General features: G+C 44.3%; 1 protein-coding gene across 2 annotated transcripts in view; it reads left to right on the top strand.

Moving 5' to 3' along the window:
* Window positions 1-17,780, top strand: part of HECW1 (HECT, C2 and WW domain containing E3 ubiquitin protein ligase 1) — a 550,087-nt gene that overhangs the window by 414,165 nt on the left and 118,142 nt on the right. For both annotated transcript variants that reach the window (XM_089691201.1, XM_089691202.1), the window contains one exon: window positions 2,283-2,401. In XM_089691201.1, coding sequence (XP_089547327.1) covers window positions 2,283-2,401 — 119 coding nt within the window. The remainder of the gene's footprint in view (window positions 1-2,282; window positions 2,402-17,780) is intronic.

Here is a 17,780-nt window from a genome sequence, read left to right as displayed (position 1 = left end):
AGGCTTAGTCTAACCTGGCCATTAATGCTGTCAAGGCAAATGCTGAAACTGTAAATTATGTTCCTTCTTTCTGGTATTATACTACTGTGTGGCAGGTGAAACATAGTTTGTATGATTTTAATCTCAGTTATTTACAGTTTGTATTTAATAAATCAGATGGCATGTCACCATTCTTGTGACAAGGAGGTGGATTCAATAGAGAAATATTAGAATATCTAAAAAAGTAACAGCAAATGAAGGCTCTTCTATGTGGTCACATGAGGATATATAATCATAGACGCTCTGCGATGTATTTCATTTTAGTTCCTGAATGTATAGAGTCATGTAAGAGTGAATAATAGGCCTAAGTCCTCATGCACACGGGACGTTTTTACAGCTTCTGTTTTTGGCTTTTTGGCATTTTTTTCTACAGCCAGTAAACTCCCCAGCATGTTATCCTATGTGTCCGTGCACACATAGGCATTAATCAGCGTTCTTTGGCAGGGGTATTTTTTGTCTGGTGGGGTTCTAGAGGAGTTGTTTAGCTGTAAAAACACTCTTAACTCTGAAAAACGTGGCAAACTGGTGTTTTTGGGCAGTTTTTTAGCAAAAATGTTATTTATTTTTTTGTATAAAAAAACGCTCCACCAGTCTGAAAGCATTATTACCAAATTCCTTTACATCTGTATAAGGAGGTTGATATGATACAGCAGACACATTGGGGTTTATTTACTAAAGCTGGAGAGTGCAAAATCAGGCTCACTTCTGCATAGAAACCAATCAGCTTCCAGGTTTTATTGCCAAAGCTTAACCGCTTCCAGAAATACTGCTACAGGGCGGCACAGGTGCGCAAAATCATGTATATATACATGATTTTGCAGTTCCGGGTAGGGGGCACGTGTGCGCCTTACCTACGCCGCCATTTGCGGCCTCAGCTGTCAATCACCAGGTCCCGGCCGGTGATGTCTCGCCAGTACCCGGTGATCGCCGAGTATCTCAAATCAGAGAAAGACCGGTGTATATACAACACAGATCTGTCCTGCACACTGCTTTGTATGGCTCTGCATAGCAGAGCCATACAAAGCAGTGTACTTACAGTGGATACCACTCACACAGCACTCTGTGAAATAGCACACAGTTAACCCTTTGATTGCCCCACATGTTAACCCCTTCATGTCCAATGCCATTAGTACAGTGTCAGTGCTTTTTATTAGCACTGATCACTGTATTGGTGTCACTGGGGATGTCAGTGACACCAAGTCAGTTCCCCCCCACCCCCCCCCCCCCCCCAGTGTCAGAATGCCCACCTCAGTCCCGCTATATGTCGCTGATCGCTGCCATTACAATAAAAAAAATAAACAAATTCCAGTATATATACCGCCATTTGTAAACGCTATAACTTTCACGGAAACCAATTCATTTACATGTATTGGGATTTTTTTTAACAAAGACATGTCGCAAAATATATTTTGGCCTAAATTTATGATGAAATTTGATTTTTTAAATTTTTTTTACTGGACATGTTTAAAAAGTAAAAAAAAAAATTTTTCTCAATATTGTCGGTCTTTTTTTTTTGTTTAAAGTGCAAAAAATTAAAAACACAGAGGTGGTCAAATTCTACTGAAAGAAAGCTCTATTTGTGGGAAAAAAAGGACGTAAATTTCATTTGGGTTCAGTGTTGCATGACCGCGCAATTGTCAGTTAAAGTAATGCAGCGCCGTAATTCAAAAAAATGGCCTGGTCAGGAAGGGGGGTAAATCCTCTGGTGGGTAAGTGGTTAACTGAACAAGCTGAGGTTAGAAGCTGATTGGTTTCTGTGCAGAAGTGAGCCTGATTTTGTACTCCAGCTTTAGTAAATAAACCCTTGTATATTATAGTCAGGGGCGGACTGACAACTCATGGGGCCCTCGGGCAATAGGGGATCATGGGGCCCCTGTGTCCTTGCCCAAACTCAAAAAAAGCCTATGAAAAAGGTACCAGGGGCATCTCATGGGGCCCCCTACTGACCCCGGGCCCTCGGGCAGTGCCCGAGTTTTCAAATGGTCAGTCCGCCCCTGATTATAGTGATGTAGATTTCAAACGATGGAGCCACACCATGTGGCGGGGGAACACAGGCACCTGACACTCGTGGAAGTATTGAATTCTGAAGTGTCTTACTAATACAGCAATGCTACATTGAGGGAAGGTAGGTCAGCTGGAGAGGTAAGTACAATAAGTCTTCTACTGCTAGGAATTGCAACTAATTTCAGTACTGTGCGATTTTGAGCCCCACTGTGACATATTGTCTTCTATTTTAAATTAAGGTATCAAAATATTCAGAGGACAATTGCAACTGAGAGGACAGAGGAAGAAGTTGGTGTACGAAACGACAGAGTTCCTGGGATTGGAGATTCTGAAACGGACTTGTCACAACCAAATCCAGGTATTTCTTGTTTACTGTAATAAAGATCAGTAATCCCTCTGTACCACTGCAGTGGGGGGAGGTAAAAGCAGAGAAAAATAATAAATATCTCACTATAAGATAATGCTGCTGATGGACTTCCTGGAATCATTCCAGAAAATAAGGTCATTATGACAGAAATACACCATTATGTAACCTTAATCAGAGTAATGTCTATACTCCTGTGGTGATATGTGGACAATATTGCTGAATGATCATTTCTTTTCTACTGCATACCCTCTTCTAGACGTCCCCCTAATCTTTTTACACCCTTTTCGTGTCCATTTGTTTGCTATGCAATACAATTGCAGTAAAACTGAAAAAGCCAATTCAACTTAAAGTGATACTAAACCCAGGACCCTGCATTCACTATATCCGCTCTCCTCGGACCCCGCATTCACTATATCCGCTCTCCCCAAACCCCGCATTCACTATATCCGCTCTCCCCGGATCCCGCATTCACTATATCCGCTCTCCCCAAACCCCGCATTCACTATATCCGCTCTCCCCGGATCCCGCATTCACTATATCCGCTCTCCCCGGACCCCGCATTCACTATATCCGCTCTCCCTGGACCCCGCATTCACTACATCCGCTCTCCCCGGACCCCGCATTCACTATATCCGCTCTCCCCGGATCCCGCATTCACTATATCCGCTCTCCCCGGACCCCGCATTCACTATATCCGCTCTCCCGGACCCCGCATTCACTATATCCGCTCTCCCCGGACCCCGCATTCACTATATCCGCTCTCCCCGGACCCCGCATTCACTATATCCGCTCTCCCGGGACCCCGCATTCACTACATCCGCTCTCCCCGGACCCCGCATTCACTACATCCGCTCTCCCCGGACCCCGCATTCACTATATTCGCTCTCCCTGGACCCCGCATTCACTATATCCGCTCTCCCCGGACCCCGCATTCACTATATCCGCTCTCCCCGGACCCCGCATTCACTATATCCGCTCTCCCCGGACCCCGCATTCACTACATCCGCTCTCCACGGACCCCGCATTCACTATATCCTCTCTCCCTGGACCCCGCATTCACTATATCTGCTCTCCCCGGACCCCGCATTCACTATATCTGCTCTCCCCGGACCCCGCATTCACTACATCCGCTCTCCCCGGACCCCGCATTCACTATATCCGTTCTCCCCGGACCCCGCATTCACTATATCCGCTCTCCCCGGACCCCGCATTCACTATATCGGCTCTCCCCAGACTCCGCATTCACTATATCCGCTCTCCCCGGACCCCGCATTCACTATATCCGCTCTCCCCGGACCCCGCATTCACTATATCCGCTCTCCCCGGACCCCGCATTCACTATATCCGCTCTCCCCGGACCCTGCATTCACTATATCCGCTCTCCCCGGACCCTGCATTCACTATATCCGCTCTCCCAGGACCCCGCATTCACTATATCCGCTGTCCCCGGACCCTGCATTCACTATATCCGCTCTCCACGGACCCCGCATTCACTATATCGGCTCTCCCCGGACCCCGCATTCACTATATCCGCTCTCCCCGGACCCCGCATTCACTATATCCGCTCTCCCAGGACCCCGCATTCACTATATCCGCTCTCCCCGGACCCCGCATTCACTATATCCGCTCTCCACGGACCCCGCATTCACTATATCCGCTCTCCCCGGACCCCGCATTCACTATATCCGCTCTCCCCGGACCCCGCATTCACTATATCCGCTCTCCCAGGACCCCGCATTCACTATATCCGCTCTCCCCGGACCCTGCATTCACTATATCCGCTCTCCACGGACCCCGCATTCACTATATCCGCTCTCCCCGGACCCCGCATTCACTATATCCGCTCTCCCCGGACCCCGCATTCACTATATCCGCTCTCCCCGGACCCCGCATTCACTATATCCGCTCTCCCCGGACCCCGCATTCACTATATCCGCTCTCCCCGGACCCCGCATTCACTATATCCGCTCTCCCAGGACCCCGCATTCACTATATCCGCTCTCCCCGGACCCTGCATTCACTATATCCGCTCTCCACGGACCCCGCATTCACTATATCCGCTCTCCCCGGACCCCGCATTCACTATATCCGCTCTCCCCGGACCCCGCATTCACTATATCCGCTCTCCCCGGACCCCGCATTCACTATATCCGCTCTCCCCGGACCCCGCATTCACTATATCCGCTCTCCCCGGACCCCGCATTCACTATATCTGGACTCCCACAGTACACACAACGTGGAAATGTAACGATTTTAGAAAATATAAACTGCTAAATACCTTTTCTCATCAGCAGTTAGAGCAGTCTTGTGACTTCAGCACAGCACTGGTTAAAGCTTGTAGTAGGAGCTTTATTTCTGCTCTAGGAGGATGTGCAAGTCCTGACCTCTGTCTGGACAGTTCTGATTTGCCCTGTGCTGATCACATGCACTCTCCCAAGAAAAAAGAGCACTGGTCATAGCTTGTAGGAGGAGTTTTATTTCTGCTCTAGAAGGATGTGAAAGTCCTGACCAGGGGCGGACTGACAACTCATGGGGCCCCCAGGCAATAGGGGATCATGGGGCCCCTGTGTCCTTGCCCAAACTCAAAAAAGCCTATGAAAAAGGTACCAGGGGCATCTCATGGGGCCCCCTACTGACCCTGGGCCCTCGGGCAGTGCCCGAGTTTCCAAATGGTCAGTCCGCCCCTGGTCCTGACCCTCTGTCTGGACAGTTCTGATTGGCCCTGTGCTGATCACATGCACTCTCCCAAGAAAAAAGAGCACTGGTCAAAGCTTGTAGGAGGAGTTTTATTTCTGCTCTAGGAGGATGTGCAAGTCCTGACCCTCTGTCTGGGCAGTGCTGATTGGCCCTGTGTTAATCACATGCACTCTCCCAAGAAAAAAGAGCACTGGTCAAAGCTTGTAGGAGTTTTATTTCTGCTCTAGGAGGATGTGCAAGTCCTGACCCTCTGTCTGGACAGTTCTGATTGGCCCTGTGTTAATCACATGCACTCTCCCAAGAAAAAAGAGCACTGGTCAAAGCTTGTAGGAGTTTTATTTCTGCTCTAGGAGGATGTGCAAGTCCTGACCCTCTGTCTGGGCAGTGCTGATTGGCCCTGTGTTAATCACATGCACTGCCCCCCCCAATAAAACCTCTAGTAATATACACCAAACTGAGCATGTGCATGCCTATGGTTCAGTGTGGAGATAAGTGGTGGTCGCTTGAAAAAGGGGAGGAACAGAGAAGAAAGATCAAACCGGAGTTTTCTTTCTACTCTAGGAGGATGTGAAAGTCTTGACCCTCTGTCTGGACAGTTCTGATTGGCCCTGTGTTAATCACATGCACTCTCCCAAGAAAAAAGAGCACTGGTCAAAGCTTGTAGGAGTAGTTTTATTTCTGCTCTAGGCAGGGGCGGACTGACAACTCATGGGGCCCCTGGGCAATAGGGGATCTTGGGGCCCCTGTGTCCTTGCCCAAACTCAAAAAAGCATATGAAAAAGGTACCAGGGGCATCTCATGGGGCCCCCAACTGACCCCGGGCCCTCGGGCAGTGCCCGAATTTCCAAATGGTCAGTCCACCCCTGGCTCTAGGAGGATGTGAAAGTCCTGACCCTCTGTCTGGACAGTTCTGATTGGCCCTGTGCAGATCACATGCACTCTCCCAAGAAAAAAGAGCACTGGTCAAAGCTTGTAGGAGGAGTTTTATTTCTGCTCTAGGAGGATGTGAAAGTCCTGACCCTCTGTCTGGACAGTGCTGATTGGCCCTGTGCTGATCACATGCACTCTCCCAAAAAAAAAAAAAACATCTTTAGCAATATACACCAAACTGAGCATGTGCATGCCTATGTTTCAGTCTGGAGATAAGTGGTGGTCGCTTGAAAAAGGGGAGGAACAAAGAAGAAAGATCAAACTGGAGTTTTATTTCTGCTCTAGGAGGATGTGAAAGTCCTGACCCTCTCTCTGTACAGTTCTGATTGGCCCTGTGCTGATCACATGCACTTTCCCAAGAATAAAGAGCACTGGTCAAAGCTTGTAGGAGTTTTATTTCGGCTCTAGGAGGATGTGAAAGTCCTGACCAGGGGCGGACTGACAACTCATGGGGCCCCCGGGCAATAGGGGATCATGGGGCCCCTGTGTCCTTGCCCAAACTCAAAAAAGCCTATGAAAAAGGTACCAGGGGCATCTCATGGGGCCCCCTACTGACCCTGGGCCCTCGGGCACATGCACTCTCCCAAGAAAAAAGAGCACTGGTCAAAGCTTGTAGGAGGAGTTTTCTTTCTGCTCTAGGAGGATGTGAAAGTCCTGACCCTCTGTATGGACAGTGCTGATTGGCCCTGTGTAATCACATGCACTCTCCCGAAAAAAAAAACCTCTAGCAATATACAACAAACTGAGCATGTGCATGCCTATGGTTCAGTCTGGAGATAAGTGGTGGTCGCTTGAAAAAGGGGAGGAACAGAGAAGAAAGGATCAAACTGCCTTTTATCTCCTTAGGTTCTCCAGTGAGTATAACAAGCATGCTTTACTGCCTATACAGACTGATTTTACTGTTGCGGGTTTAGTAACACTTTAAAGTGGACCTGGAAATACTATGCATTTAATAATAATATAATAATAATATAATAATATAATAATAATAATAATATAATAATAATATAATAATAATAATATAATAATATAATAATAATATAATAATAATATAATAATAATAATAATATAATAATAATAATAATATAATAATAATATAATAATATAATAATAATATAATAATATAATAATAATAATATCATGGCCGCACTTACAAGGCCACCTGATTCAGATAGGAATAAGAACTACTACTAATAATAACTAAAAAGAGAAGTATGGCCAAAGCTTTTTTTCATGAGCCACAGGACTGCACGTACGTGAGTTCTCCTTTGACCCAGAATCAGCCAATAGTGGGTTAAAGTTTGCAGTCAACTGACATCACAGAGCCACCCCAGACTCTGGAAGGATCCCAACCACATTGTAGGGATCCACCCAGATGCATGATTGACAGCTGGTTCTGGCTTTTAGTGCACAGCGGAGAGCCGAAGCCAGCTGCACCTGCCCCCTTTCCAGGCTGGTGCTCCAGTGAGTCCTGGAGGGGCAGAGAGTGGTGACACACAGTCACTGTTCTCTGCTTCCACCTGACCGAGAAGTGAGCAGTCAGCAGTTCTGTGATCACTCAGTTCTAGGGCTTATAGCTGGCAGGGGACAGCGGCAGCATCACAGGGGTGCTGCAGCACAGGGAGGAGTATGGATGCTTTTTTCTTTAGTAACCTCAAATGTCTCCTTTAATTTAACTTGAAGCTCAATCAGCAGTCATAGAGATGACTAAATTCTCATGTAGCACCTGCACACTATGATGTACTTAAGGCTCGGTTCACACCTATGCAGGTTGCGTTTGAGCCGTTTCTGCATTGCGTTTTGCATTTTTGCACTTGTGTTTTTAATGCATTTTTGATGTGTTTTGCATTTTGTGGGTTTGTTTTTAATTTTTTTAAATTTTTCTTGTTGCTAGGCAGATTTAAATCACAAAAAGCATAAAAAAACGCATCAAAATGCAGAAACAATGCAATACATGCTTTTCTGCAGTGTTTACATTGACGTCAATAGAACCAAAAATGTGACTTTTTGCGTTCAAAAAAGTCCCTGACCCTTTCCAAAAAACGCACTGGGTGAAAATGCACATGTCCCATAGGAAATCATGGTAAATAGGCTGTACTGTGTTTCTGCAAAATGCAAAACGCTACAGAAAACACTTAGGTGTGAATCTAGGGTAAGGGAAATAGACCGTGCACTTTGCAAGTGCAGTTGCTTCAGAGCTTAGTAAATTAAGTCAAGCTTCACTTTGCAAGGAATACCCAATCACATGTAAGGAAAATCAAAAAAGCATTTTTGCTTGCACCTGATTTTAATGCATTTTTGATGCGTTTTGCATTTAGTGGGGTTTCTTTTTTTTTTTTCATTTTTCTTGTTGCTAGGCGATTTAAATCACAAAAAGCATAAAAAACGCATCAAAATGCAGAAACAATGCAATACATGCTTTTCTGCAGTGTTTCCATTGAAGTCAATAGAACCAAAAATTTGACTTTGCGTTCAAAAAAGTCCCTGACCCTTTGCAAAAAACGCACTGGGTGAAAATGCACATGTCCCATAGGAAATCATGGTAAATAGGCTGTACTGTGTTTCTGCAAAATGCAAAACGCTGCAGAAAATGCTTAGGTGTGAATCTAGGGTAAGGGAAATAGACTGTGCACTTTGCAAGTGCAGTTGCTTCAGAGCTTAGTAAATTAAGTGAAGCTTCACTTTGCAAGAAATACCCAATCACATGTAAGGAAAATCAAAAAAGCATTTTTGCTTGCACCTGATTTTAATGCATTTTTGATGCGTTTTGCATTTAGTGGGGTTTCTTTTTAATTTTTTTTTATAATTTTTCTTGTTGCTAGGCAGATTTAAATCACAAAAAGCATAAAAAAAACCCATCAAAATGCAGAAACAATGCAATACATGCTTTTCAGCAGTGTTTCCACTGAAGTGGGGCGGCACAGTGCCTTTGTGGTTAGCACTTCCATCTGGCAGCACTAGGGTCATTGGTTCAAATCCCAACCACGGCACCACGCTGCCTGGAGCTTGCATGTTCTCCCTGTGCCTGCGTGGGTTTCCTCCAGGTACTCCGGTTTCCTCCCACACTCCAAAGACATGCTGGTAGGTTAATTGGCTCCTGTCTAAATTGTCCCTAGTATGTATATGTATGAATGTAAGTTAGGGATCTTAGATTGTACGCCCCTTGAGGGTTAGGGACTGACATGGCTGTACAATATATATGTAAAAACGCTGCGTAAATTGATGGTGCTATATAAGTACCTGAAATAAATAAGTCAATAGAACCAAAAATTTGAATTTTTGTGTTCAAAAAAGTCCCTGACCCTTTGCAAAAAACGCACTGGGTGAAAATGCACATGTCCCATAGGAAATCATGTTAAATAGACTTTTGCGAAACGCAAAACGCTGCAGAAAACACTTAGGTGTGAATCTAGGGTAAGGGAAATAGACTGTGCACTTTGCAAGTGCAGTTGCTTCAAAGCTTAGTAAATTAAGTGAAGCTTCACTTTGCAAGAAATACCCAATCACATGTAAGGAAAATCAAAAAAAGCATTTTTGCTTGCACCTGATTTTAATGCATTTTTGATGCGTTTTGCATTTTGTGGGGTTTCTTTTTCATTTTTTTTTTATTTTTCTTGTTGCTAGGCAGATTTAAATTACAAAAAGAATAAAAAACGCATCAAAATGCAGAAACAATGCAATACATGCTTTTCTGCAGTTTCCATTGAAGTCAATAGAACCAAAAATGTGACTTTTTGCGTTCAAAAAAGTCCCTGACCCTTTGCAAAAAACGCACTGGGTGAAAATGCACATGTCCCATAGGAAATCATGTTAAATAGACTTTTGCGAAACGCAAAACGCTGCAGAAAACACTTAGGTGTGAATCTAGGGTAAGGGAAATAGACTGTGCACTTTGCAAGTGCAGTTGCTTCAAAGCTTAGTAAATTAAGTGAAGCTTCACTTTGCAAGAAATACCCAATCACATGTAAGGAAAATCAAAAAAAGCATTTTTGCTTGCACCTGATTTTAATGCATTTTTGATGCGTTTTGCATTTTGTGGGGTTTCTTTTTCATTTTTTTTTTATTTTTCTTGTTGCTAGGCAGATTTAAATTACAAAAAGAATAAAAAACGCATCAAAATGCAGAAACAATGCAATACATGCTTTTCTGCAGTTTCCATTGAAGTCAATAGAACCAAAAATGTGACTTTTTGCGTTCAAAAAAGTCCCTGACCCTTTGCAAAAAACGCACTGGGTGAAAATGCACATGTCCCATAGGAAATCATGTTAAATAGACTTTTGCGAAACGCAAAACGCTGCAAAAAACACTTAGGTGTGAATCTAGGGTAAGGGAAATAGACTGTGCACTTTGCAAGTGCAGTTGCTTCAGAGCTTAGTAAATTAAGTAAAGCTTCACTTTGCAAGGAATACCCAATCACATGTAAGGAAAATTAAAAAAGCATTTTTGCATGCACCTGATTGGATGATGGAAGTCAACAGAGCTTTACCTCCTTCACTAAGCTCTGGAGCAAGTGCACTTGCACAGTCTATGTACCTTTAGTAAATCCACCCCTATATGTATACCTGCTGAAAACAAAGCACATAATAAAGGTATTTGTAGTTTTGCAAGCATGCACATTTTTTATACGTAGCAGAGACTGCATTAAAAAAGAGTTTAGTTCTGCTTCAAGCACAAATTATTGGTTAAGAGATATTTACTCTCCAAATTAGAAAAAAAATTAGATAAACAATTGCACAGGTCTGTTTTGATCAGTGCCCTGATGATCGGTGCCCAGCAGTGCCACCCACCAGTTCCGCCCACCTGTGCCCAGCATTGCACCGACCTGTGCCCAGCAGTGCCCACCAGTGTCACCCAGTAGTGCCACACACCTGTGCCCAGAAGTGCCACCTACCTGTGCCCAGCATTGCCACCCACCTGTGCCCACCCACCTGTGCCCACCAGTGCCCATCAGTGCAGCCCAGCAGTGCTGCCAGTCAGTGCCACCAGTCAGTGCCCAGTGGTTGTGCCAGTCAGTGCCCAGCAGTTGTGCCAGTCAATGCCTAGCAGTGCTGCCAGTCAGTGCCCATCATCAGTGCCGCCTATCAGTGCCGCCTATCCGTGACACCTCATTAGTGCTGCCTATCCGTGCCACCTCATTAGTGCTGCCTATCAGTGCCCTTCAGTGCTGCCTATCAGTGCCCATCAGTGCCGCCTATCAGTGCTCATCAGTGCTGCCTCATCAACGCACATCAGTGAAGGAGAAAAATTACCTGTTTGCAAAATTTTATAATAGAAACAGAGAAACTTTTTTTTTTCAAAGTAAAGTGCCCAGCGGCGATTAAATACCACCAAAAGAAAGCTCTATTTATGAGAAAAAAATTATAAACAATTCATATGGGTACAGTGTTGCATGACCGCACAATTGTCAATCAAAGTGCGACAGCCCTGAAAGCTGAAAATTGGCCTGCTAAAGAAGGGGGTATAAGTGCCCGGTAGGCAAGGGGTTAAATCGGAGTGTGGCACCTATAAAACCACTACACAAGGACAGGTGAGATTGAATGTCTCTCCAGCTCCTATCCTATTTTCTATCTAACAATGTTTTAAAGGCTGGTTTATGTACAGAGATATTTTTCTGGCCTGATTATACTGGACTGGGTATGCAGAGCTATTCATCCTTCAAAACTGCATGTACAGTTGCAAGAAAAAGTATGTGAACCCCTTGGGATTACATGGAGTTTTGCATGAATTGGGCATAAAATGTGCTCTGAACGTCATCTAAGTCACAACAATAGAAGAACACAGTCTGCTGAACATAATACTACACAAACATTAGATGTTGCCATGGTTTAATTGCACATAACATGTAAACATTCACAGTGTAGGGAGGAAAAAGTATGTGAACCTTTGGACTTAATAACTGGTTGACCCTCCTTTGGCAGCAATAACCTCAACCAAACGTTTCCTGTAGTTGCAGATCAGACCTGCACAACGATCTGGAGTCATTTTGGACCACTCCTCTTCACAAAACTGTTTCAGTGTAGCAATATTCTTGGGATGTCTGGTGTGAATCGCTCTCTTAAGGTCATGCCACAGCATTTCAATGGGGTTGAGGTCAGGACTCTGACTGGGCCACTCCAGAAGGTGTATTCTGTGCTGTTGCAGCCATTGTTTTGTTGAATTACTTGTATGCTTTGGGTCATTGTCCTGTTGCATCACCCATCCTCTGCGGAGCTTCAGTTGGCGGACAGATGGTCGTACGTTTTCCTGCAAAATGTCTTGATAAACTCTAAAATTCATTTTCCCATCAATGACAACAATCTGTCCAGGCCCTGAGGCAGCAAAGCAGCCCCAAACCATGATGCTCCCTCCGCCATGTTTCACAGTGGGGATGAGGTTTTGATGTTGGTGTGCTGTGCCTTTTTTTCTCCACACATAGTGTTGTGTGTTCTTCCCAAACAACTCAATCTTGGTTTCATCTGTCCACAGTATATTTTGCCAGTAGTGCTGTGGAACATCCAGGTGCTCTTTTGCAAACTTCAAACGTGCTGCAATATTCTTTTTGGACAGCAATGGCTTCCTCCGTGGTGTCCTCCCATGTACTTCATTCTTGTTTAATGTCTTCCTTATTGTAGATGTGTCAACAAAAATGTTAGCATGTGCCGGAGATTTCAGTATTTCTTTAGCTGACACTCTGGGATTCTTCTTTACCTCATGCGGCATTCTGCGCTGTGCTCTTGCAGTCATTTTTAAAGGACGACCACACCTAGGGAGAGTAGCAACAGTGCTAAACTTTCTCCATTTGTAGACAGTCTGTCTTACCGTGGGCACATGAACATCAAGGCTTTTGGAGATACTTTTGTAACCCTTTCCAGCTTCATGCACGTCAACAATTCTTGATCGTAGGTCTTCTGAGAGCTCTTTTCTGCGAGGCACGGTTCACATCAGACAGTGCTTCTTAAAACCAGTAAACCCAAAACAGGTGTGTGTTTTTTAAGGGCAGGACAGCTGTCAGCAACACATCCAATATCATCACACTGATTGGAGTCAAGGTTGGCTCACTCCTGGCTCCAATTAGCTCTGAGAGAAGTCATTAAGCTAGGGCCTCACATACTTTTTCCTCCCTGCACTGTGAATGTTTACATGTTATGTGCAATTAAACCATGGCAACATCTAATGTTTGTGTAGTATTATGTTCAGCAGACTGTGTTCTTCTATTGTTGTGACTTAGATGACGTTCAGAGCACATTTTATGCCCAATTCATGCAAAACTCCACGTAATCTCAAGGGGTTCACATACTTTTTCTTGCAACTGTACATTGTGACCACTAGATGGATCTGATCCATAGTAAATACATATTCATTTCTTATGATCATCAGCTCCATCTAGTGGCCATTATATTGTATTTAACTGTTTCACACTTCTTATGATTAAAAAAAAAATCTTCCCTGGAAGAAAAGTATTGAAAACATTCAATTTTGTCGGCATTTGTACAAATGAACGTACATTAATTTTTGCATGATAATTAGCTCTGCAATTTGTTTATAAATACACTCATATTTATTCTCAATAGCATAATGGCCTCTGTATATTTCCATTGCTCTGTGCAGAAGCTTTTTAAATAAATATGCACATAGGGGAGCACCCACCTCACTGGTAACAACCTCCTTGATCCTCTACAGTCTGGCTTCCGTCCCCTACACTCCACCGAAACCGCCCTACTTAAAATCACCAACTACCTACTAACTGCCAAAGCTAATGGCCATTACTCTGTCCTCCTACTCCTGGACCTCTCCACGGCCTTCAACACTGTCGACCACCCCCTCCTCCTTACTAAACTGCACTCCCTTGGCATCAGGGACGCTGCTCTCTCCTGGTTCTCCTCCTACCTATCCCAACGCTCCTTCAGCGTCACCTATAACACTGCCACCTCCCCCTCACTCCCCATCTCTGTTGGAGTCCCCCAAGGCTCTGTCCTCGGGCCCCTCCTCTTCTCCATCTACACCTCCTCCCTTGGCAAACTAATACACTCCCACGGCTTCAATTACCACCTCTATGCCGACGACACACAAATTTACCTCTCCACCCCTCACCTCGCCCCCTCACTCTCCGCCCGTATCGCCCACCTCCTGAACGACATATCAGACTGGATGTCGCTCCATTTCCTCAAATTAAACCTGTCCAAAACCGAGCTCCTGGTCTTCCCCCCACCCCGTGCCCCCCATCCTCTCCATCACTACTAACAACGCCACCATCACTCCCACTTCACACGCCTAAGTCCTGGGTGTCACCCTGGACTCAAACCTTTCCTTCCAACCCCATGTCCAATCACTGTCAAGGTCATGCAGGCTCCACCTCCACAACATCTCCAAGATACGTACGTTCCTAACCCCAGACACCACCAAACAACTTGTACAATCCCTTCATCATCTCCCGCCTGGACTACTGCAACTCCCTTCTCACTGGCCTACCCAAACACACGCTATCCCCACTCCAGTCTATCCTGAACTCAGCGGCGAGACTCATCCACCTCACCAACCGCTCCACCTCTGCCACCCCCCTCTGCCAATCCCTTCGCTGGCTCCCGATTGCCCAACGCATCAAATTCAAACTGCTAACCCTGACTTACAAAGCCATTCACAACGCCGCCCCAAACTACATAACCAACCTGATACCCAAATACCAAACTACCCGTGCCCTTCGCTCCTCACAGGACCTCCTACTCTCTAGCTCCCTGGTGTCCTCCTCCCACGCCCGATAGCAGGATTTCTCCAGGACTTCCCCATCCTCTGGAACTCACTACCCCAATCCATCCGACTGTCACCTACCCACCTCACCTTCAGGCGCACCCTGAAAACCCATCTCTTCAGGGAAGCCTACCCCACCCTCTCCTAACAACTGACCTCCTCCACTCCTCCCACCACTCCATCCCCCACAGCCACTTCCTCCTGTACCACTTTCCCCTCCCTCCTAGATTGTAAAGTCGAAAGAGCAGGGCCCTCGAACCCCTCGTGTATTGTATTGTTTCTGTATTGTCTCATGTTCTGCCCCCCCCCCCCCCCTGCTACTGTACAGCGCTGAGCAAACCCTTTGGCGCTATATAAATACTGTATAATAATAATAATATATATATATAAAAAAAAAATTGCATAGCAATTTTCCCAGTGAAAATGCTTGTGCATTCATTCTGTGTGAATGGTGTAATAAAGAATGCACTTTCACTGGGTGGATTGCTATGTGATTTTTTTTTGTATAAATACAACTCATAAACTGATTAAACTTAACAGCCAAAGTTCCTTCCTTTGAGAACTGAGGGATTAGGATTGATTACTGTTATAGCGCTTGTATGTTCTTCTGTCCTTTCTACAAGATAGTTTTACAGGTATATTAACTAGATTTAGATTATGCTTGTATTTTAGAAAAGATTTTTTAGTTTAAAGCTTCACAGATGTTATGCGCTGTCAATAACTAATATAAATCCTCTCTCGCATCTCATGTACATGGAGTCATTGTGAATTTCCGCCATCAGAAGACTTGGGTTTGCAAACACCAATATGAAGTACATTTTTATTTAATAAAAAAAATTGCAGAACAGACCTTGAATAATGCTATCATCTGTGCACAAGGTGACATAATAGATACAAGATTCAATCAGGCCTGTTCATTAAATTCAGAATACAAAGATGAATTGCAGAAAAATGGTAGCCTCCCTGGCGGTATTCCCGAGTGTAGCTCGGGGTAAAGTTTCAGTACCACAAGCGGTAACCCCGAGCTACACTGGTGCTTACCATGCGGCGCTGCTCCGCGATCCCTCGATCACTTACCTTGTCCTGCGCTCCCGCGATGTCCCTCCTGCAGTGTCCCCGGCAATGTAATCCGGTGGATGCCGGCATCTGTCATCTGGGTTCCGTCCTCTGCGAGTGTCGAGACGTACGGGGGACGGAACGGCGGGAAATTTGAAAATGACAAAAAGTGACATTCAGAAAAATCACTAAAATCACATAGTATAACATTCCTGTACCAAACCATTTCACATACATTTTGTCCCGAGTGCTTTGTCCGGCGCCCTGCCTGCATTTTTACTGTTCTATCTACCTGGAAACTGAGAAACGTCCATGGCGTCCAAAAGCGTCCCTTTAGGTCAAAAGCGGTTTTAGACCGGCTAGAGAACAGCGATAGTAAATCAGAACCACTTGCAGAATTGAGTGATAATGATTCGTGGGGGAAATTCCTCATCAGACACTGAAAACGATTTTGCGACTTTGCTCAGCAATGTGCGAACTTGGCGCTCTATTTCAAATTTCAGTGTTTTTGGTTTGATTATATTATTGAATTAAATTTAATATTATTATATTATTATTTTTTATGATTATTTATTAAATTATTATTTATGATTTCGTGTTTTAAATTTTATCCTACCCGGGATGTTTACTAGACTCTTGTTCAGACAGATTTCAGTGAGTTATTCCTAAGAATTACAGGCCTACAATATAAAACGCCAAATCTCCATGCAAAATAATGGTACCGCTTTCAGCACCAAAAATCTGAAATAATCATACCGCCAGGGAGGTTAAGCATACCATTATGCTCAGCATATGTCAATGCTGGCAATATACACTAAGCTTCTTGGGCTTAAAAGCATTGCCAGTCTGTTAAAATGTCTTTAATGCTTTGTAATCTTGAACTGAACACCTAGGTTGCTGGATATCAAATGTGGTGGTAATATTTTATAATAATATAAGGGTTTGTCAGTGTTGCAGCACATCTTATAATACAGTTTTAAGATTAATAATTAATTTACAGATGAAAAAAAAATCGAAAAAGTATAATCTCTATTGCTGTCTCGGGCTGTGTAAAGTAGATTGTAAAGACGTTACTTTGGTGTTATTTTGAAGTGACGATCCGTTGAGTTAACCCCTGAATGTTATAAATAAATAGTGCAGCGCTAAACCATAAATCTAAAATAAATATATATATGTAAATAAATACAAAATTAATATATATCATATAAAAGTGCAGCCGTGCAAATACAGTATAAATTCAATAAAGTGCAACACGTGTATTCCCCTCGGGAATAATCAAAGTGACCAAGTGATCAAGACTTATAAATAAAACCTCAATTCAATAAAGTGCAATGCGTGTATTCCCAACGGGAATAATCAAAGTGGCCAAGTGATCACAGCAAACATTCTATCATAATGGACAAAGCAGTAAAAAATAATTAACGAGCGCTCGGAGATGGATAGTAAGCAGCTAGCACGAAAGGCACAAACCCCAAACCTTCACAATACAAACAACAACACATGCAGCGCTACAAAGAGGTAATAAATACTGTATAAAATAAGTGATAAGCTACTGGTGCTTAAAGTGATTAAAAAACAACGTCCTCATAACATAATCAATAGTCCACGTAAAAACAGTGCAGAGGTGGTCGACTCCGTGCTGAAAGGTGTGTAAATTTTATGCACTCACCAGAAAGCGCATAATAAGCGCATTTGAGTTGTCAGACCACTCCTGGTACTAGAAAGCTGAGGATCATCTAGCAGGCTGTCACTCTGGTAGGGATACACCTTTCACTAACCAGCAGAGGGATTCCAGACATCCAGAAATGTTTGGTATGACCCAATCCAGATTCCTCAACCCGGGCACTCATACAGGGTATCCACCTTGAGAGAAGGGGGGGGGGGGGCTTGACCAAACAGCCCACCCCAAAAAACACTGATAGTGTAGTATGTTCCAAAAAAGAATCTTTATTGAAGAGTAAAG

Source organism: Staurois parvus, unplaced genomic scaffold, assembly GCF_062004578.1.
Source record: "Staurois parvus isolate SC_StPar_1 unplaced genomic scaffold, SC_StPar_1.0 ptg000554l, whole genome shotgun sequence".
NCBI classification, from domain to species: Eukaryota; Metazoa; Chordata; class Amphibia; order Anura; family Ranidae; genus Staurois; species Staurois parvus.
The sequence above is the reverse complement of the archived record's forward strand: the minus strand, read 5'-3'. Positions and strand labels throughout refer to the sequence as shown.